Raw genomic sequence first — 22,289 nt, forward strand, 5'->3', positions numbered from 1 at the left:
AGCAGCTGCCTCCAGCAACACAGCCTCTTTTTCTTCTGCACCAAAATGTTATTTATTGCTGTGTCAAATGCAGAGGAAGTTAATGACCTTTAGGGTGGGTTCCCAGGGTTCTCCTCCTTCCTGCAGTGATGGACCCTTTGGTCAAAGACCGCCCACATTTAGGTCTCTGCTGGTGGGAAGTTTTTCATGCTGCAGCTCACAGGCAGCAGCTGGCCGTGCCCTCGCACCCTGAAATGGTAGGAGAGGCAAGGCAGGAGCATCTGTGCTTGCCCTGTGTGTGTTCATGGCCCCCTGTCCTGTGGGGTGTCAGCAGAAAGAGGTGCCTCATGTCTGTGGCACAGCATTCTGACTGTATGCTAGCAAGCATCAGCAGAGTGGGTGTTGAAGCTTTCCTCTTGGCTTTGGTGAAAGCTTCGCTGATTGGGAACCAGTCATCCCTTGAGTTTCCTTGTTGTGCCTTTAGTCTGCTGTTATTGAGTGCAGGAACAACAATAAATCTGCAGGAAAACAAGGCAGCTGTTAAGGGCTTGGCTCAAGATGATGCCATGTTTTCCTTCCCCAGCTGCACATGGATGCTTCTCCTGGGACTAGCATGCTCTCTGGTTGCATCCCTGGACACCAAACCCCCTCCCTGGAGTTCCTCCAGTCCTGTCCGTTTCTTCCTAGTGCCAGACTCTGGGCTCTCCTGGCTGCCCTGCTGGCCTGATGCACTGGTAAGGACAGCACCCTGTCCCTGGCCAATTGGCCCCATGCCCTCCCCATGCCATGGCAAGTTGCAGATGACAGTGGCAGCAGGGAGCTCTGGGGATCTGCCCAGCTCTGCACCTGCCCTGGCAGGTGAGGTGACTGTCCTCTCAAAGCTGCTTGTGGATGGGATGTGGTGGTGGCCCACTTCTACATGAGTGTTGCTGAAAGAGCTGTTCCCAAGGCTGATATCACCCACAGCTTCCTCAGCATCTGGGGTCTTTGCCCAGCCATGATATTCCCTGTTGACCTCCTACTAACTTCAGGCACAGGCTTGCTTTTGCTGGGACTTGGGCAGGTGTGACTCCCCTGTGCCCCTTCTGAGCCCTGTCCCAGTTTGGCTCTGCCTTCTGGTTTGTGGGGCTTCCTCTTGACAAGTCTGGGGGCAGAGTGTCTTCTGCTAGCTTGTTAAGCAGGGATGTTTAATTTCTGCAGGCAGGCACAGTGGGGACTGCTTTGTCCCCCCGGTGCTGTGGGGCAAAGCAGCCCCAAGGGTTTCATCCAGCCCAGCTGATCATTACTCTGTGGATGTGCTGTGCTTTCCTCTCCATTCGACTTGGGTAATATTTTTTGTGTCTGGTGATGTCTGCATTGTGAGCGCTTTGAAGCACACTGAATACAAATGGCAGCATTAGTGCTGGCTAATTCACTCGTCGTGATTCCCTGTCCTGTCTTTACCATGTGCTAAAGATATCCTTGTCATGCTGCTTGCCAGCAAGAAGCTTCTCAATCTGAAATGCCTTTTCTCAGTTCATCAACCTGCCGGTTGTTTCATCTCTTGGGAAGCTTGTTTGTTCTCCCTCAGCCTGACAGTGCTTTCAGCCATACATTCAGGGCAAAGGATGTTTAGAGACATTTTTACAGTGTCATGAGCTTAATTTTTGTTTCAGAAGTTGCTAGTAAAATATTTCCTTTGTGAGGAAGGTAATATTTACTGCCCTGGGTGGCTGGTGATTTATGAGGCTGGTGGGACTCTCCAGCCCCTCCCCTACTTCCTGATGTGCATCTGACACCAGACAGGAGGCAGCAGGGAAGGCTGCAGCTCTGCTGCCTGATTGCAGACTTGTGGGTATTGTGGGAATGGTACTGGGTCACTGCCACCCTTTTGCCTCTGACAGACCAACCTCTACTGGCGTGAAGAAGCCATTTTGCTAAGATAGAGAAGAAAAGACAAAACTTCCCATTTCAGGCAGTACTAGCATTTTTTCTGGTGCATTTCTATGCTGTTTCACCTGCCTCTTTTTGTGAACCTTTTCAGGCACATCTGGCTTCAGTGTTAGCACCATTTTTTTTAGCACCAATCTTCCAACCAGATTTGGTTGGAAGCTGAAGCACATTCCAGCAGGAATAAAGGCCATTATTTTAATATTAAACTCTATTGTGTGTTTGTTTGCATTTTTATTAATATGCTTGTAGGGTTGGTTGTTGTTTTTTTCCCTGTAGTTAGCAACCTTTGCAATAAAGTTGGCTGATTTCAGTTTTTCAAATTTACCATTTTTTGAAGGGAGACATTTCTGTAGTATCATGACTTAGTGATTTGTTTGAAGCCTTGGGGTTGTAATGGGGCACTGACTTTGCAGACTGATGGCAAGCACAGCTGAACACCAGGGCTATATTTTTTTAAAAATAAGACTTTTGCAGAACACATGTGGGCTGTGTGCATGTTGCACTGAGAATAAATGAGTTTTGCCACTCAGCTGCTTGGTTTTTCACTGCTGCTTGGGATCCTTGCCCAAAAAACTTCAGATCTAAAACCTGCAGCTGCCAAATTATAATATAACAGCTTCTTAGCTGGTGTAAATCATGGAACTCTCTTCCTTTAAATGCCTTACATCAGTAGAATTAATCTGATTTAAACCAGCTGGGGACTTGGTATGCAGCATGCAGAAGTGCAGACTGCATAACTCTTGTCTGTGCTTGAGGCTCATAAATCCTGTTCTAATGTGATGGTGGCCAGGATGGAGGTGGCCAAGGAGCCCCAGGAGGGTTTGATGCATTTTTTTGCAAGGCAGAAGTGATGAGAAAGTTACACAGAAAGGGAACGAACAGGGTTCAGGTTTAGGAGGAGCTGCCAGGATGAGGATTATGTTAGCATGAAATGATCTTGGGACTTTGCAGAGCAGTGCTAGGAGGGGAAGACTGGACAAAGGCTCAGATCTTTTTTACTTTCCTTTTCAGTATGCCTGTCCAGAGGTGACCTGTCACTTCCCAGCTGCCTTCAGTCCCTCTAGGCACTTGTCATTACAGCCATGTAACTTCAGAGGTCTGGGTACATTTTTATCACTTTCCTTGTGGATCGATGAAGGAGCAATGTCTGAGTAGAGCTGCCTGATGAGATCCCGGGACAGATTCTGGGTGCCGTGGTGAGGGGAGGAGGAGATGTGGTGGCAGAGGGGCAGCCAGGGGAAGCTGTGGCCTCCCCAGGGAGTTCTTGGCCCAAATAAAGTGTTTTTTTGGAAGAATTAGTTTACCATGAAGACACAGCCTGGGACTTGCTGACTGAAAACTCAGGAGCTTGATCTCCAGATGCATTTGGTAAGGTTATTCATCAAGGGCTTGTAAGGAAACTTAAGCAACAGCAGAAGTGGTTAAGTTTCTGTGATTAAATAAAGACAAGGAGCTACATAGAAGAACAAAGTAGACATTGTTGGGCACTGCAAAATTTATGGTGTACCAACGTGATGTGTTGGAAAAAGTTCAGAAGAGGTTCACAGAAGAGCAGTGGTTTCTGTATGGGACAAACCTGTCTGCCTGGGATCCTCTGGTACAGGAGCAGGCTGGCTGAAGGGATTATGGTGCAGCCCATTAAGGGCAGCTGTTAGTAAAAGAACTGGGGAGGCATCAGAGTCAGTGAGAGTCAGTGTTTAAAACAGGGACTGCATGGGTGTGGTGGTATTTGGAGCTTCTTGCTGTAGATGTTGGGCTGCCTCATGGAAGAGGAAATCATGGCAAGCTGCTGTCTGGTAGAGACTGACTCTGCTCAGGTTCTCCTGGAATTGCCAGCTATGCAGGAGCACATCAGGAGGGATGTGGCTTTGTGTGTGGGGGCAGCTTGGACAGCTCTTGGGGGAAAATGAGGAGGTCCATGTTTGGGGAGGCAGCTGCTGGCAAGGAGCTGTGACAGTGGCTTCATGGCAGGTATCTGGACTTCGTGGCTGTGACACACTGGGATCAAACAGGGGGTCCAGAGTTCTCTCTGGCCTCAGGCTCTGAATGAGCTAATTTCTCCCATTCATTATCAATGGCTGCACTGATTATTAAGTGTAGAAGTGGTTATACTGATGTTTGTCCAAGCTGCCTGTCAATGACCAAGCCCCAGGCTGCTTGGGGTTTGGTGCTGCTTGCAGCAGGCTCCAGCTGCTGGCTCTGGCTTGGTCTCCCACAAAACTGCTATCAGTCTTTTCTGCCCTGGGAGTCCTGTCCCAGAGACAGGGGCTTCTGTGAGCACCAGCTTACACTTTTCCCACGAGGTGGAGATGGAGGGAGGGCAAAGGCCAGGGAAGAGACATGTTGGAGTGAGCACTGCTCTGCCTTCTCAGGGCACCCTGCCTGCGCTGAGGCCTGGCACCCAGAGCTCTCCTACTGCTGGCTGTGGGAGGGTGGGAGCCAGGGAAAGGTGTGAAGCAGAGGAAAATAGTCTGCAGGATGGAACAATGCCTTGTCAAGAAACTGCCTTCTGCTAGCAGGCTTCTGTAAAAGCAGGCAGGCAGCATGCTGCAAATGTGATCTGTTGCATTTGGCATAATAAGATTTGTAGGCATGCATGTGTGAGGGTTTGCCATTACAGCTGCAGTGTTTGAATCAGTCGTAATGCAGGATTGCCTGGATTGGGCTCTGTTTGCCTGTGGGGTGCCAGGTGACTACACACAATGTTTCCCCTCAACAGCGCCTGTGTGCATTGCATTATGGTGCGTTGATCCTGTGTCACACTGCAATCAGAGAAACATGATTCAGAGGTCTGCAAGGTGGAGCCTGGCAGAGGGAGATGGGAGAGCATCATCTCCCCTCCTTCCTCCTGTCAGAAGCAGAGCATTTTCTGGTGCACAGTGCAGTTACCCACAAAATTCAACAACTTAGATTGTAAGAAATGAACATTTTGGGAGCACGTCACTCCTGATCCTTTCCTGCCAGCTGAGAGTTACAGCTGTTGCAGATCCCATCCACATTGTGGGTACACAGACATGCAGTGGGTTGGGAGTGTGCTAGGAGGAGAGTTCCTGTGTCCCAGATGCTCCAGGCATGATCGTGCCTTATTGGAGGTCTTGTAAAGAGGATGAGAAAATGAGAGTCTGTGTTGGAGTCATGGGAGATGGTGCCAGAGCCACGTGGTCTCTAGCCACAGTTCCCACAGGATGCTGCAGTGGCTGGAGGTTTTATTTTCTGGCAAAGATGTTCCCATCTTTACAAGGATGGAGGGACTGTTAATAATTTGTGGTGTGCTCTCATAACTACCTGCTTCTTGCTGCAGCCATGTGAAAAACAGCTAGATTCCCTCCCTATCCTGTCTCTGGGCTTTGCTCACTCATGTCAGATCCTGCAGTGAGAAGAGGCTGGAGTGATGGATTTGCAAGCCATGGGGAGAATGGTGCCAAACATTGTTCCTTGCTGGGTTAAGCCTGTTGTGCCATGGGAGTTGTTTCTGTGGTATTTTTGGGAGCAGGCAACAACAGATCTAAGCAAGTCCCCCCCAGGTAAACTCCAGAATCTGTTGCTTTATAGGGGGGTCCTCAACTGCCAAAACAAGATGCTAACACCAGGATGAGCCTCTCCTGGCTGGAGAGCCCCTGGGCCCATCCCTGCTGCAGAGGAGCTGTTGGGAAGGGCTGCTGCAGTCAGAGGGATGTGCCCAGCAGTCCCCCTGGGGGAGGTCCCTTCCCCATGGCACTGCCACCTCTGGACCCCAGCACAACCTGCAGCCCTGAAGATGGTGTCACTTCTCATCATTTCCACTGGCTGCCCTTCCCTGCAGTGCCACCACTGATTATTTTTGGATGTCCCAGATCTGTCAGGCTGGGGCAGGCGCAGGTGGCTGTTTCCCCCTCCCCATGGAGTGTGGGATCTGGGTGCCTGGTGCCGTGGGTGGGTGCTGCCCTCTCCATCCAGCCCCACTCCCCTGTCCCCAGCACCTTGTTGGTTGCCCTGCTGTAGCTCCTTATTGCTTAGGTGGAAGAAACAAGGACAAAATCCCTTCCTCCACCATGTGCAGTTAATCGGGACATGAGCTCATCTGCCTTTAATGCATTTCTTTTCCTGTATCCCTTTTTAGTTTCCCTTTCAATCTCACCCGCACATTACTTCACAGCTTTCTATCCACACTGCTTTGCAATTTATGGCAACCTGGAATTAAACCTTATTTTGTCTGATTATAGGGTTTCCTGCTGCTCTTCCTCCAGCTCTGAAAAGTGTCTTCACACTCCTCCCGCAGCAGCACCATATATTAAATACACAGTAAGCAGCACTTCCAGGTCCATCCTGAAAGCTGTCATGCTCAGCAAAGTCTCTGCTTTGGAGTCCAGTTAAGAGCCAAGGTGTTGAGTACCATTATGTACTGGTATCTCAGACCTTGATGTATTACAAGGAGACACTTGAATGCACAGGAAAAAATTAATTTCCTGGAACAAAATGCATCTGTCTCCTGCCAAGTCTCTCCATCCCTCTGGAGGTGGCTGCAGGGTGTGGAGCAGGGCGAGCAGAGGGATGCTGCCATGAGTACACAGAGGTGTTGCTGCTGCCCCAGACCCCTGAGCTCACCCAGGTGCCTCCCCTGGGTGGGTAGTAGTGATTTGTTATCTATCAGACAGCCTAATTTTTTAATTATCTGATAGGCTGGAATTGCTGTGCAGCAGCTGCTGCTCTGCTCTGCTCCGCTGGGTGTCTAATTGGTGCTGCAGAAACCTGGTTAGTGGCCTGGTCGCTTGGGCATGTCCCCCTTTGCCTCCTGCCCCCCCTCATGCCCTATTTGCATGAAGGGGGGGCTGCTGAATGGGGAGGGGGCTGCTGGGCTGGCCCAGAGAGCAGGGAAGACCCTTGACTCTGCAGCAGAGGCACAGACCTGCATTTCAGTGGACAGATGGAAGGTAAGATGTCTGCACCTCAGCAAGGCCTGCTGGCACAGGGCTTTGTAGGGTTGTTTTCTCTAGGAATGGGCTCCAGAGCAGCAGCAAGGCCTGGGATAGGGGACAACAGCCCCTCAGTCGCCAGCATGCTGGCAGAGAGCTCTGCAGAGTGTGTTGTGTCTGCAGATGCTATGCCTGTCCCTGCCTCGCTGCCTTCCTCTGGGCCAGGCTCCCCGGCACTGTCGGGGTCAGCTGTGCAGCAGCAGTGATTAATTCTGGAAGCAGAGCAGGAGACTTTATCTGTAGAGAAAACACAGCCTGGCAGGGGCAGCGTGCAGCCGGAGGGGAAGTTGCTGGCAGCCCTGGTGACAGCAGGAGGGAGAGCAGCCAGGGGCAGCTGGCAGTGCAAGGGGGGGCAAGCCAAAACCAGGCAGCGTGTAATGAAAGGCAGGGCAGAGAACACAGTGTTTGTGTAAATAAACCATGTGTCAGCACTGGGCTTGTGGTGGTGTTGGCATGGCTGCCCAGAACCGGAGCTGCACTTGTGCTCTGTTCCCCTCTGCAGCTCAGGTTTTGTGGGGTGTCTGGCTGCTTGAGCTGGGCAGTGCTCTATGGGTGGCACAGGAACCCTCCAGAGCCTGTCGCCTGCCCTGTGCCTGTGCCTGGCCTTGGTGCTGGCCATGGGAATGGTGTTTTTCTTGGCCAGACATCCCTGTGAGCCAGCAAAGGCGGAGGATTCTGGTTTCACTGGCGATGCAGGAGGCTTGGCATAGCTGAGGGGTGCTGCCCGCTGGAGCAGGGGCTGCTGCTGCCTTCCTCCTGGAGGTTTATTGCCCAGGGCAGTCATCCAAAAGTCACTGCTTGTCCTTCACAACTCCTGAATTCCTTAGGATATCCCCCTGTTGTGATGAGGACAGCTGATAAAAATCATCAATATTCAGAGCCAAACTCAGCAATGGGGAGAGGTGGAAGGGAGGCTGTCCAGGGGCAGCAGGACTCAGCCCTCCAGCCCTGCTGACCCCACCTCAGACAGCCTGGGCTGCCCAGCTCTTTCTTCTGATGGTTCAAATCAAACGGTAAAATGCACAGCCCCTGGCGGCAGCCCCACAGCACCCAGAGGTGCACCCAGCACCCAGCAGGGGACACTCCTGTCCCTTTGCTGCTGTGTCACCCCTGCACTGCTGTCCCTGCAGAAGCGTATCTGAGCTGCTCACCATCTGGCAGCTGTCTGTCCCTGCCTGTCACCCAGCCCGTGCAGGGCCATTTCCCCACATGTGGTGTTCAGAAGGGTGCATGGGGTCCTGCCCCCTTGTGTAGCAGGGCTTGCTGCTGCTGGCTCTGTGGGGAGAGGTGAAGTGGCATGCCTGGGTCACAGAGCATACAAGGGGGCAGCAGTCCTGGTGGTGTCTTCCTTTATCTCACCTCTTCTGTTCCATATGGGTGGAAGACATGAGCCTCTGGCCCCAGAAGTCACTGTTTTGATGCAGAGGAGGCACAGGGAAGTAGGGGTGTCCCCATCTGGCACATATCAGAGGAATCTGTCCTCGTTGCCATGGTGCACTGGGGTGCTTAGGTTCTTTCAAAGCAGGTTTGCTGATACAGGCACAGGGAATGACAGGAGCAGAGCCATATCACCACCACCATTGGTGATGCATTTGCCTCAGGAGCATGTCTGAGGCATGGGCACAGTGCAGTCTGGTAGGGTGGTGGCCTGTCCCCTCCTGCCATCCTGCTGCTCCCTTCAGCAGCTCCACTGCCAGACCAGCTTCAGGCAGGATTTTGTACTCTGAGAAGGAAGCTGAGCTCATGCCAAGATGAGCCTATCGATGGGCTGGAGAGCTACACCACCTCCAGGAGGTTTCAATTCTTGCTTCTTCTAATCTAAAGCTGTTAAACCACTGCTCATTTAACAGTGATTAAGACCACACCATTTGCTGGACAGCTTCTGCCCTTTGCATTGTGATGGCAGCTCTCCATATCGCTGTTTGTTCCTGGACATGAGTTGTGGCTGTTGTCACTCCGTCCCCTTTCTGCAGAGTGCTGGTGGTGACCTGTGGATGCTGTGCATGGTGGGTGTCACGCTGCTGCTTGGCCTTGGATGCCTGCAGCAAGGGAGAGACAGCAGCTCTCTGGAGGCAAAGGCACTACAGCAGGAAAAGGCAAATAGCTGACTTCCTCATGGGAAGAGTGATGAGACATTGGAATGGACGGCCCAGGGAAGTGATGGAGTTGCTATCCCTGGAGGTTTTTAAGGAGAGACTGAATGTGGCACTTATTGCCATGGTATAGCCAAAGTGGTGGTCTTAGGTCATAGGGTGGACTTGATGATCTCAGAGATCTTTTTCAGCCTCAGTCATTCCGTGACAAGGGGATCTCCTTGGCTCCCGTAAGCCATTGGGTTGCCAGCTGACAGCTGGCATTCCCAGAGTAGCCAATGGAGTTGTGCCCACAGGCCTGTGCGCCTGGCATCTTCTCCCAGACTCTCTGGAAGCTCTAACCTTCACATTTTATGTTGTGCTTACCTTTCACCGTTCCCCTTTCCTGTAGTTGTAAATCCCCTGCAGGCTATCCCCCCAACTCAGGCCTGGGGATAGCAATCCCAGTTTCCAGGCAGGCCAAAGCCTTCTCCCTGTGTCCCTGCTGTGGCTCATGGTCCTGCCTGACTTTTTGGAGAAGAGTCATTTGATCCCAAGGCTAGCACTGTGTGTTGGTGTCTCCTGGGACAGGCCATCAGACTTGCTGCAGAAGCTGTCCCCTGCCAGAGGGACTCCCAGGCACCACTCAGGGTATCCAGAGAACCCACTGGGCACCTTGGCATGCACTGGGGTGCCTGCTTGCATGCTGGCATGGCTCTGCCAGGTCCTAGCAGAAGATCTTGGGCACAAGCAAATGACTTCTGCCTGCCCGTGTCTCCTCACTGGGCTGAGGCTCTGGGAATGGAGGGAGCACCCACGTTAGAGGGGATCTGCACCTGCATCTCTCTACAGTCATGCACTGGCATAACCTTGATTCTCCTTCTCTTTGGCAGCTGAGCCCGAGTGCAAGGCTTGGGCACTGGTGCTGGGTTTCTCTCCTGGTTTCTATCACCACAGATATCACCACCAGGTCAGAGCTGGAGGAAGGATTTGAGTCAAGCCCAGGCAGCAGCCCTGCTGCAGCTGCAGGTGTGAGAGTGCAGTAAAATATTACAAGCATTAAATGGGGCCAGACTTTGCCATAAAACTGTCACTGCTAATGGACATCATCTCTGCTTTGAATGGGATAACTCTCCTTTATGCACTGTGGTTGGAAGAACTGGAGCTGAACGGAGCAGAGGTTAGAAAATGGCAAAGTTAGAAAACTTGCTTGCCGAGCAAAAGACCTTCAGCTTTTTCCTACATTCCAAGGGTCCAGTCCTGGACCCCTCTGAGCAGTTTGTGCCTAAGAGAGCACGAGATTCCTCCACCCCCACATGGCAGCCAGGACAAAATGTTTGGTAAGAGGGCAAAACAGCATGATACATCATAAATATTAGTGCCTGGCCCCCTGCCTGCCACAGGCAGAGAAATCGTCTTGGCCATTAATCTCTCTGTGCAAGTTGCATCTGGCACAGCAGCACTTAAAGTCACCCATTCTTGCTTTTGTCTCAGTGTTGCAGCTCATGCTTGCTTAAAAAGAAAAAGAAATTTAAAAAAAAGAAAAAAGAAAAAAAAAAAAAGGAAAAGTACTTTATGTTCTCTGAGTATAATTTTTTAGTGAGTTTTTGCTGGGGGGCTCTGCCAGCACAGCACAGGACCAGAGCTGGGTGCTGTGGCTGGGGCAGGCAGGCTGGGACTGGAGATTCCCCGAAGCTCAGCTTTTATTCTCCACTGTGGTTAATTGCAGTTAGTGCTCATCTGTGATTTTAGAGAACAATTGGATGACGTGCATCATGGTTGATTTAATTGAAACCTGATGAGGCATCAGGAGCTGCTATGAGCCATGCTGGGATCCATCCTCCTGGGAATCCCATCCCCTCTCTCCGTCCTTGGTGATGCCTAGGAGGACTCAAGTTCCCCTTGTGCTGTAGGCCCTGGAGTTTTGTGACCAGCCTGGATATTCTCATTTGCAATATCATTAAGGACTTGGGGTTTTGCTGTGGTAAGAACCACTGGGGAGGTTTGGGGTGTTTGGGATATGTCTCATTCCCCATTGCAGAAATCCTACACTCGGTCTATTCATCTGCTTGAGCTGCCCTACCAATTTCTAAGGCTGTTGGGAAGGCTGAGGGAAATTGCTTTCAGGTCAAGACCTGCTTTAGCCTGTAGTGAATTACTATGCCTGGGTTTTAAATCTTTGCAAACAGAGGATTATGGCTGTAGTAAATACTCAGTAGGCTTGGGGATTGCTGTACTGTTGGCTGAAGGGAGTGTGGCCTTCCCTTTTAGCAGATAGAGGGTGATGGATGTTGAAAAAATAGATTGAGATACAGCCTGAGTTGTAGCTTAGATACTATTTCTCCTTGATTTATATTTCTGCTTGGATGCTTAGCAGAGTAAGCAGTATATTTCTTGCTTAACCTCATGGGCTTTTTTCTTCTTAAATGAGGACAGTGTGGTAGATACAACCAATCGCCAAGAGCCCTGGATTACTGTAAAAAAAATCCAAAGCTGCTGTACAGCCCCACATCTGCATGAAACACAAACACCAAGTGATGAATGCCTCTGGAATGGCAAAGCTGCATTTCTGTGCTGGAGGACAGCTGCCTGTGCCTGGCTGCTGCCAGCATCCCTGGGTCTCTATCCCCAGTGGTGGCTTCAGAGAGTGAAAACAGCACAAGTGCCTCCTGCTCTCAGCAGACCTGGGGTAGGCAGCAGCATGCCCCAGGCACGGCAGGGTGAGGGGCTGAGGAATGGAGGTGGTGTGAAGGCTGAAGAAGTGCCAGCCCTGATAGGAGGCCCTGCCTGTAGCCAAGGGGGTGCAGGCAGCAGAGGATGAGGGCAGGCTGGGCTCATCCTTCTGCCTGCAGGAGGAAAGATGAGGCCTCATTTGCTAATTGCTGTGAAAAGTGGGGACAGGCACAAGGAGCCCACACAGAGCAATAGCGACACCAGTGTGTGCTGAGGGGGGGAGTGAAGCATGCTGACAGTCTTTTAAATCCAGTTAATGTCGAGTGCTAAACAGCCTGGCTAGTTTGCTCTTGGCTTTTGTAACATATAAATAGTGCTGGCATTGCATAAGGCCATGGAGGATCACTCAGCTCCTCTCACAGTCCCCTAGCAGGGCTGGGCTGGGCTTGGCTGGCCATCCAGAAGATGACCATGGCTTTGCTCAGGGCTGGGGGAACCCACAGGTGGTCTAATCTCTCATAGCATTTGCTCCATTAGACATGGCCTCCTGCAATCTGTACAACATCCCCAGATCCTGGGACAAGCAGTCTTGACAAGGTGCATCTCTTGCACCCTCTCCTGAGCACCATCTCCATCAATGCGTCTCGTGTTTTGCAGAGGGGACTACAACAAATGCAGACAGGGGCCTGACCCTGTTAATGAGCTCAGGCCTGGTCTTGATAATGAAGTCCTTCATCCTGTCTTCACTCTTGACTTTCCTACTGCAAGTGGGTGGTGCTTCCATGTCTGCACAACCCTCATCCTCTCTGCCAGTACCACCAGCCATGATGAAGTTTTCCAGGCTGCTGCACACCACCAGCAGTTTTTGTGCAGGCAGGCGGCTGTAATTTCTGCCCTCACAGAAGCCCACATCAGCTGCTGGCAGCTAAGGAGCTTTTGCAAATGTTACTGAGGGTGTCATGTGGCTGACTGCACTGCTGATGTTGTCTGTGATGGGAATGGCTTTGATGCTTTGAGCCAGGGATGCTGAGAGGGCTGGAACTGGGAAGCATTTGTGGAGCTGGTAGCTTTTCCCAGATGTTCTTAAGGTAAGCATGGGGTTTTGTGGGGCTGCTCCTGGAGAAGCACCTCTAGAAAGGGGGATGCCAGGTTGAAGCTACCTCTTGTTTTTCTTAGTCATGTGGAGAACCTTCTGGAAGGAAGGAGGGAGTAAACAGAACAGGAGGCCACCAGATACAGTTTCTGAAGTAATTCATGCCTAAAGTGAACAGTGGTAAATGTTGTGGTGATGGTTGAAGGTTGGTGGCTTTCTGTAGAGATTGCAGCTGGATTATGTTTGCCCTGAGCTGGCTGAGTCTTGCCCACAGGGCTGACTGCACCATATGTCCATTGGGTGTATTTCCTCATGTCACAACTGGTGCTCACTGGTTGTGATTTTGTCTTCTATAGCTGATTTTTCATTTTTGTGCTTCCAGAAATAACACAGATCATCCAGGTAGACTTGGACCTGAAGTACAAGACCAACATCCGAGACCTGTTTGATGAGTTCAACAACTTCCCAGAGGGAGCAGTCATTGGCATTGCCAGGGAAATGCAGCCAGTGTACAGGTACAGCCCCCTCCCCATGGGAAGGACAGGGTGGGCAGGGGATGGCTGGCATGTATTCTCTTTAGCCCAGGTTGGTTTTTGGAAGAAAATCTAGGGGACTCAGATCCCTGCTTTAATCTCTGTAGGGGTACTTAATGTGAAACCTGCAGCTCAGTATGAACAAAGTGTAGAGTGTCAGTGAGGTTTCCTTACTTTCATGTACCACCACAAGGTTTCCAGAATCAGATTCTTAGTAATCGTTGCCAAAATCCCTGTCTAGGTCATAGCACAACCACTAGAGTTGTGTTTGCCAAACCATCCCTACGGAAGTGCTCTGATGGCATTCTGGACCATCAGTTTGTATGGAGGCTCAGAGGTTTTGGCTGTGAATACTGCCACCCCATCATAGCAGGAGCAACATCTTCTAGGCTGAGTGAACCTGACACCAGTGTGTCACTGTTGCTGTTCCTACTGTTACTGGGCTGGAAGAAGAAACCTCTGTGCTCATGGCAGAAGTGTCACCTCCCCTCCAGGCCTGTGCTCTTCTCAAGGAGAGCTGGGGCCAGAGCAAGATGGATGCTGAGGTCTCTTCTCTGTAGTGTTGCTCTGCACTTGGAGCATGGAGGGCTCTTGTATCCGCTTTGGGTGTCCTGAAAGGATTTTGGTGCCCAGAATGGTAAATCCAGCCCCACTTAATTATATCCAATTGTTAGGGCTTAAAATGAGATGGGTGGAGGGAGCAGCAACAGCCAAGTGTGGCTGCGGGGCTGTGCTGGATTGTCAGTCTCAGTCAGCACTGCCCAGCAGAGCAGATCCTGTTCATAAGTGGTGCAGCCAAGAACAGGATGCATTAAGCATTTGTTTGCCTGCAATTAGTCCACAGTGGAATCATTCCCTGGTTCTATCTCTGCAGGGATCAGTTTTGCATGATTTCTACACATAGCTAGGGAGAGGAGATGGTGTCTTGCTGTCTGGGTGTGGTTCGTGGGACCAGGTGTGCCTCGAGGGAACTGAGTTAAGCTTTGGGGTGCTCTCCTGGAGGGAGAGGTCTCCAGCATGGCAGGGGACAAGGCACAGCACCATGCGGCTCAGGACTGAGTATCTAACCCGAGCCAATGCTGTGCTCTCCTTGCTCCTGCCACCCGTGGTGGGGACAAACAAGCTAAGTAATAACAGCCTCACAGGCAGCATTTTTGGGCTGAACTTTCTGTTGTTGCAGTTTTGACATTCTGGGTCATTTTGGGCTATGCTGTGCTTTTCTTCTTGTGCTGTTTTGATCTCCATGTGAACCATTCTTGTTGCCAGATCACCTGGCGAGGGATGAGCTCTGCAGACACCACCCTGGCCTCCCGCCGAGCCCTCTGCCCCACAGGGCTCACACCTCACTGCTAAAAGGGTTTTCAGACAAAAGCACGAGCTGACAGTGTGTGTCTTTGTGGAAAAAAAAAAAAAAATCTTTGCTATTTTTACACTTTTAGCAAAATAAAAATGCGTTGTAGGTGTGAAATGAGAGGTGCCAGCTCCAGCCATGTGACTTGCCACATGTGCAGGGTTGAAGCACCAGTTGGGAAAGTGGTTGTGGGGGTGGAGAAGGGTTACCAGGCTGTGGGGGTGATGGTGAGGCTTCTTGATTTCCACTCATGTTTTCCTCTCCACGCAGCTCCCTGCAGCACCAGTGCTGCCCAGGGGGATATATTCCAGCTCCTCTGCACTTGACGCATTCCCAACAATGGTGGCAAGTTGATGTGGTCGAATTTGCAGCTGAAGGGGATGCTAGTGTTCTGGTACCTGCTCCTACAGCAGACCAGAAGGTGTTTTCCAAGCAGGATGTGTTGCCTGGAGCTGTGCCAATCAGCTGATAAGGGGGCGGCACCCAGCAAAGCTAGAGGGCTAGAAAGAGCTGGGAAGAGCTGCCCCACCTTCTGCTGGTGGTGTCAGGTGTGGCCAATCATCAACTGATAAGGGGGCGGAGCCCAGCACTGCCAAGAGGGATATAAAGGGCTGCGAAGAGCTGCCCCACCTTCTGCTGGTGGTCTCAGGTGAGGTGAATCATTAGCTGATAAGGGGGTAGCACCCAGCACTGCCCAGAGGGATATCAAGAGCTGTGAGTAGCGCCAGTGACCCAGAGCACAGCAAACAGGAACGTGGTACTGCAGTTAGTGAGGCACTTTGCGCAGGCAGGGCAAGCAGGAGGGGCACAGCCAACTCCCAGCTCTCTTGAAGGAGCAATGGTCTCCAAAAAAGCAAAACCTGCTCCTGTTAAGATGCAGTGTGTGTCCACACAGACGGAACCCCTGAAGAGCCCTGAAGAGACAGCACGAGAGACGTAGCTGTTCAGGCCTCTGGTTGTGTAGAGTGTCTGAGCCTTGTGTTAGCACCAGAGGACCGTGTGAGTGGGGTCTGTGTGCGATGCGAGCAGGTGAATGACTTGCTATGCTTGGTGGCAGAGCTCAAGGAGGAGGTAGAGAGACTAAGAAGTATTAGGGACAGTGAAAGGGAAATTGACTGGTGGAGTCACACCCTTTCTAACCCAGAAGAAGTCCAGAAGGAGATGGTGAAACCCTGCCCCTACTGCCATCAGGCAGTTGGAGCAAACCAGGTGGATGGTATGGAATGGAAACAGGTCCCTCATCAGAGAGGCAAAAGAATCCCCTCCCAACTCCCACCATCTCCCCAAGTGCCCTTAGAGAACAGATATGAGGCCCTGGACTCAGAGAATCAGGAAGAGAACAGACAAGAGGAAGATCTGTCTGGAAGGTCTCCTGTTCATCCCCTGTCTACCAGACGGGTTACAACTACAGCTACAAAGAAAAAAAGAAAGGTAGTTGTAGTTGATGACTCCCTTCTGAGGAGAACTGAGGGCCCTATATGTTGACCAGACCCATCCCACAGGGAGGTCTGCTGCCTTCTTGGGACCTGGGTGAGGTCCCTGCCTTCCTGGGATATTAGTAGGAGACTCCCCCAGCTAATTTGGCCCTCTGATTATTATCCACTGTTGGTAGTGGCAACAGTGATGACATGGTAGTGGCTGGCAGTGATGACATTAATGGAAGAAGTACTAAGACAATTAAAAAGGACTTCAAGGCACTGGGTTGTTTAGTTGATGGGTCAGGAGCACAGGTGGTGTTTGCCTCAATTCCTGCAGTAGCAGAGATGAATGAGGAGAGGAGTCAGAAAACCTATCATACCAATAGGTGGTTAAGGGATTGGTGCCTCCAGCAGAACTTTAGGTTTTTTGACCATGGGCCAAATTTTATCAAACCTAACCAAATTCTTCAAACCAGATGGGCTTCATCTATCTAGCAAGGGTAAAAGGACTCTAGCCTATAAGTTGGCAGGGCTGATAAGGAGCGCTTTAAACTAGGTTTGAAGGGGATGAGGTTGAAACCGGGCCCTCCAGAAAGAAGCCCAAGGGTGGACAGCCCAAGTTAAGAGCCAAATCAGCAGCCCAGCTGAAGTGCATGTACACCAATGCATGCAGCAAGGGCAACAAACAGGAGGAGCTGGAAGCCATCATGCAGCAGGAAAGCTACGATGTAGTCACTATCACAGAAACGTGGTGGGATGACTCCCATAACGGGAGTGCTGTCATGGGTGGCTACAGGCTCTTCAGAAGGGACAGGTAGGGTAGGAGAGGTGGAGGGGTAGCTCTATATGTTAGAGAATCTCTTGGCTCTGTAGAAGTTGAAGTCAGTAACGATAAGGTTGAGTGCCTGTGTATCAGATTCAGAGGGAAGGCCAACAAGGCTGATATCCTGGTGGGAGTCTGTTACAGACCACCCAAGCAGGATGATGAGGGTGATGAATTATACTACAAGCAACTGGAGGATGTTTCAGAATCGTCAGCCCTTGTTCTCGTGGGTGACTTTAACCTGCCAGACGTCTGCTGGGAACTCCACACAGCAGAGAGGAGGCAGTCTAGGAAATTCATAGAGTGTTTAGAGGATAATTTCCTGCTCCAGCTGGTAAATGAGCCTACCAGGGATGGAGCCCCGCTAGACCTCCTGTTCACAAACAGAGAGGGGCTGGTGAGAGATGTGGTGGTCAGTGGACGTCTGGAACACAGTGATCACAAAATAATAGAGTTTTCAATACTCAGGGATGCAAGGAGGGCCGTCAGTAAAACCTCTGTGTTGGACTTCTGGAGGGCAGATTTTGGCCTATTCAGAAGACTGATTCAGAGTGTACCCTGGGAAACAGCCCTTGAAAACAAAGGGGTGCAGGAGGGATGGACGTACTTTGAGAAGCAAGTTTTGAAAGCACAGGAGCAGGCTGTCCCGGTGTGCCGGAAGGCGAGCTGGCGCAGAAGACAACTGGTCTGGCTGAACAGGGAGATTTTGAAAGAAATTAGGGTAAAGAAGAGAGCCTACCAATTATGGAAAAAAGGGCTAACTACTCAAGAAGAATTTAGGAATATAGTTAGGTTGTGTAGAAAGAAAATTAGAGAGACAAAGGCACAACTTGCACTGTATCTCGCCACCTCTGTGAAGGATAACAAAAAGTCCTTCTACAAATATGTCAATAGCAAAGTTCTCTACTGGACATGGGCGGGAATATAGTTATCAAAGATGAAGAAAAGGCCGAAGTATTTAACACCTTCTTTGCCTCAGTTTTCAACAGTAAGACAGGTTGTCCGGAGGACAGCTGGCTTCTGGAGCTTGTAGAAAGAAACAAGAATCTGAACAGCCCCCCTGAATCCAGAAGGAAACAGTTAGTGACCTCCTGGGCTGCTTAGATCCCCACAAATCTACCAGATGGGATTCACCCAAGGGTGATGAGGGAGCTGGCAGAAGAGCTCGCCAAGCCTCTATCTATCATCTACCAACAGTCCTGGCTCACCAGGGGCATCCCAGATGATTGGAGGTTGGTGAATGTTATGCCAATCCATAAAAAGGGCTGGAAGCAGGACCCGGGAAACCACAGGCCTGTCAGCCTGACCTCAGTGCCCGGCAAGGTTATGGAGCAGATCATCCTGGTGGCAATCACACAGCACCTACAGGATGGACAAGGGATTAGACCCAGCCAGCATGGGTTTAGGAAATGCAGGTCCTGTCTGACCAACCTGATCTCCTTTTATGATCAGGTGACCCGCCTGGTGGATGAGGGGAAGGCTGTGGATGTGGTCTACCTGGACTTCAGCAACGCCTTTGACACCGTCTCCCACAGCATACTCCTGAAAAAGCTGTCAGCCCACAGCTTGGACAGGGGCACTCTGCACTGGGTTAGGAACTGGCTGGAGGGCTGGGCCCAGAGAGTGGTGCTGAATAGTGCTGCATCCAGTTGGCAGCCGGTCACTAGTGGTGTCCCCCAGGGATCAGTATTGGGCCCAGTTCGGTTTAATATCTTTATAGATGATTTAGATGAGGGGATTGAGTCCATCAACAGCAAGTTTGCAGATGACACTAAGATGGGGGGGAGTGTCAATCAGCTGGAAGGCAGGAGGGCTCTGCAGAGGGACCTGGACAGACTGGAGAGTTGGGCTGATTCCAGCAGGATGAGGTTCAGCAAGGCCAAGTGCCTGGTCCTGCACTTTGGCCACAACAACCCCATGCAGTGCTATAGGCTGGGGACAGAGTGGCTGAGAGCAGCCAGACAGAAAGGGACCTGGGAGTCTGGATTGACAGAAAGCTGAACATGAGGCAGCAGTGTGCCCAGGTGGCCAAGAAGGCCAATGGCATCCTGGCCTGTATCAGGAACAGTGTGGCCAGCAGGTCCGGGGAATGGGTTCTTCCCCTGTACTCAGCACTGCTGAGGCCACACCTCGAGTACTGTGTCCAGTTCTGGGCCCCTCAGTTCAGGAAGGAGATTGAGGTGCTGAAACGGGTCCAAAGGAGGGCAACCAGGCTGGTGAAGGGACTCCAGCACAAGTCCTGTGAGGTGAGGCTGAGGGAGCTGGGGCTGTTCAGCCTGGAGAAGAGGAGGCTCAGGGGAGACCTCATCACTCTCTACAACTACCTGAAAGGAGGTTGTAGCCGGGTGGGGGTTGGTCTCTTCCCAGGCAACTCTCAGCAAGACAAGAGGGCACGGTCTCAAGTTGTGCCAGGGGAGGTTTAGGTTGGATATTAGAAAGAATTTCTTTACGGAGAGGGTGATCAGACATTGGAATGGGCTGCCCAGGGAAGTAGTGGATTCTCTATCCCTGGAGATATTTAAAAAGAGACTGGATGTGGCACTCAGTGCCATGGTCTAGTAACCGCGGCAGTAGTAGATCAAGGGTTGGACTTGATGATCTCAGAGGTCCCTTCCAACCCAGCTGATTCTATGATTCTAAGAGAAAAGCAAATAGGAAATATCCCGGAGCCTGCTTGCACATCCTGGAGGTAGGGGGAAACCTCCAAACAGCAAAACAGGATGGCACGGGAGCATTTCCACTTGTTTGACTCCTGCTGAAACAATGCCCAGCCACTGTTTGTTTTGGACAAATACATCTCTCTGAGCAACAGGATCTCCTGGCCCTCCTGCCCAGCAAATGCTGGGCTTTAACTGTTGCACAGCCTGGGGCTGTGCTGTCCTTTGGGGTCGCTCAGGGTGGGTTGGGGTGGCCTAAGGAGAGCTGTAGCTCCTGATGAAGTTATATATATATATGGATGGTCCTGCAGATCCACCTCCTCACCATGCCCTGAGGGAAAATGTCTGGCAGGGTCCTGGGTGCAGAGGGGGAGGTTGAGGTCCAAGGCTGTCAGCATCAGGTTTGCTTTTCTTCAGCTACAGCCAGAAAGCAGCACTGTGCCTGTGGCGTTTAGATCCACTGTGATGTGAGTTACCTGCAACACCTCTGTGGATGGGGTTGCAGGCAGAGCTTTGTCCCACCAGGGGCTGCCCCTGCTGCCAGGGCTCTTGAGGACTCTGGTACAGCACCCCAGGCTCTTTGGTGCTTGTGGGCTTTCTGTGGCAGTACTGGATGCTCCCTGCCAGGCTGACGTTTGCACACTGGCCTGCAGGCAGAGCCTATTCCCAGCACTGACATCTGCCTGCTCATGTGTCTGCTACACAGCCAAGGGCGGGGGCTCCTAATTCAGTGAGAATGATTTTGATGGAAGGATTAAAATCTGAAGTTTGCCTGCTCCAAAAGGCTTTTCATGCAAGGAAGTGCTTCTGCAGAGTCATAACCTTAATTGAAAATCCTGTTGTCCCCTGCAGCATTTCAGCTACTCAGGCGTGCTGGCAGTGTCCTGTTCACCAGGCTGTGTAGGGGGGGTGATGATGCTCTGTATTAATATTCCTTCCATGCTGGATCCTGGCCAAAGTGAGGAGCCCAGGCCCTCCTGTGCTCTTGGCCCTGCTAAGAAATATGCAGGCAGGCATAGCAGATGCAGCCTGCAAGCTGGTGAGCAGGCAGGTCACTGTCCCCAGGGTGCAAGCCTGGCCTTGGGGAGTGATGTAGCTGTGGTCCCACATGAGTAGATCTGAGTGATGGCCAAGTGAAGCATGGCTTGCTGTAGGTCAGCCTTTTGGCCAAGCATGAGCAGCAGGGGCTGTGCCCAGGGCACCTCCAGGTCCATGGGTGCACGGTGCAGATCTCCATCAGGGCATGGTGAGGGCATCCTCATGCAGATGCTTCTGCATTCTGGACCTCTCCTGGGGCATCCTTGCCAGCCTGGCCCTGCTTAGTGCTTGTCACCAGGCAGAGGAGCTCAGCTCTGCTGGGTGCTGAAGGGAGAAGCCTCCCCATTTCAAAGCAGCCCCATGACTGGGATGAACAGAGTGGGCAAACACTGTGGCACTCCCAATAATGTCCTGAAAACCCTCTGGTTATTGAAGGCAGAGCTTAAACTTTATTCTACTCAGTTTCCTGGTAGACAATCCTCTAGTCATGCTGGTGATGTGGAAGAGGAAGAAGGACAGTGGTATTGATTGCACAGCTGCTCTCAGCAGCCTTGGGCTGACCCCACACCAGTGTACGTCACCATGCCTTCCAGCTGCTTCACTTCCTATGTGATGCCAGTGCTGTCACTGGCTGCCATGTGGTGGTGGGCTCTGGGTGCCAACCAGTGGCAGCACTGCCTTGGCCCTGAGTGATGCTCCAACAACTCTCATCTTGGAGATCTTGTCAAAGAGGAGTGTTCTGATGGCATCCACAGGCCCTCAGATGGGTGATTTTGCCCCTTTGCTGCAGCTGGAAGCAAGATACTGCTGTGGTGGTAGACCTCAGGAGAGGTCCCAGACCTCAGGTCCAAAGGTACTCATAGCTGGGGCTGAAAGAGTGGCTGCTGCCTCCATTCCTGCTGCTGGGTGACATTTTTAATGCTGCCTGCCATGACAAGAAGTTAATAAAAGCAGGAGACATCTTGGGAATCCACAGTGCTGGAAATGATAAAAGTTTGTCCTGCAGGAAAGGATATCTACATCAAAGAGGTAGCTACAGACTACAAAGGGCTGACAAAGGGCTCTCCTACAGAGAGCATATGAGGCTGGTAGTCCTTGTTTGCAAGGGCTGCCTGAGACATTTGCTGTGACTTTGCCACGGGTTTGGTTTTTGTTGGTTGCAGCACAACCCCTGAACTTGTAAATTTCAGCTCCTCAACATCTCAGTTTTGGTGTCTAGATTTAGGTGCCATGCTGGTGGCATCTTAGGAAGCTGCTGCACTTGTTACAGGACTTTTTAGAAAAGCTCTAGAGTAGGGCGTAGTTTGTGAATTCCCCAGCACGGCCATCTCTCCCTGCAGGCAGCTCCCAGTGCTCCTTTTCCAACCTCAGCACCTGCCCTAAGCCTACAATCCCAAGGCACTTTGGATTTATAGTCATGAAGGGACAAATCCAGATGTTCTGCAGGAAATTGATGTTTCTGGGCAGACCAGAAAAGGCCTGCTTGTTCAGACATTTAGAAAATTGCAGCACAGTTTACCCTGGTGGATTTACATTGCCTGTTCCCCTGTTCCTACAAGCCTCATCAGTGGGCAAGGGTGGCCCAGGACAGGCAGGAGAGCACTGTCAGAGCAGAATCCATTCATAGTTATTACAGAAGTCTGCCACTTTGCCAGTAATTAGGCCCATGGTGTTTTAAGGTGCCCTCAGGAACTAGCTGCCCCCCGTCCTTCCTTGGTGCTGAATGAGCAGCTGGTCTGACACATCTGACTGCTCAGTGCTGCTGCTG

At 51.4% G+C, this 22,289-nt stretch overlaps 1 protein-coding gene across 1 annotated transcript in view; it reads left to right on the forward strand.

Annotated features, from left to right (window-relative positions):
- XXYLT1 (xyloside xylosyltransferase 1) overlaps positions 1-22,289 on the forward strand; it is a 35,341-nt gene that overhangs the window by 5,749 nt on the left and 7,303 nt on the right. Inside the window, exon 3 of the mRNA XM_008493395.2 lies at positions 13,084-13,216. Coding sequence (XP_008491617.2) covers positions 13,084-13,216 — 133 coding nt within the window. The remainder of the gene's footprint in view (positions 1-13,083; positions 13,217-22,289) is intronic.

Source organism: Calypte anna, chromosome 9 (genome assembly GCF_003957555.1).
Source record: "Calypte anna isolate BGI_N300 chromosome 9, bCalAnn1_v1.p, whole genome shotgun sequence".
Taxonomy (NCBI): domain Eukaryota; kingdom Metazoa; phylum Chordata; class Aves; order Apodiformes; family Trochilidae; genus Calypte; species Calypte anna.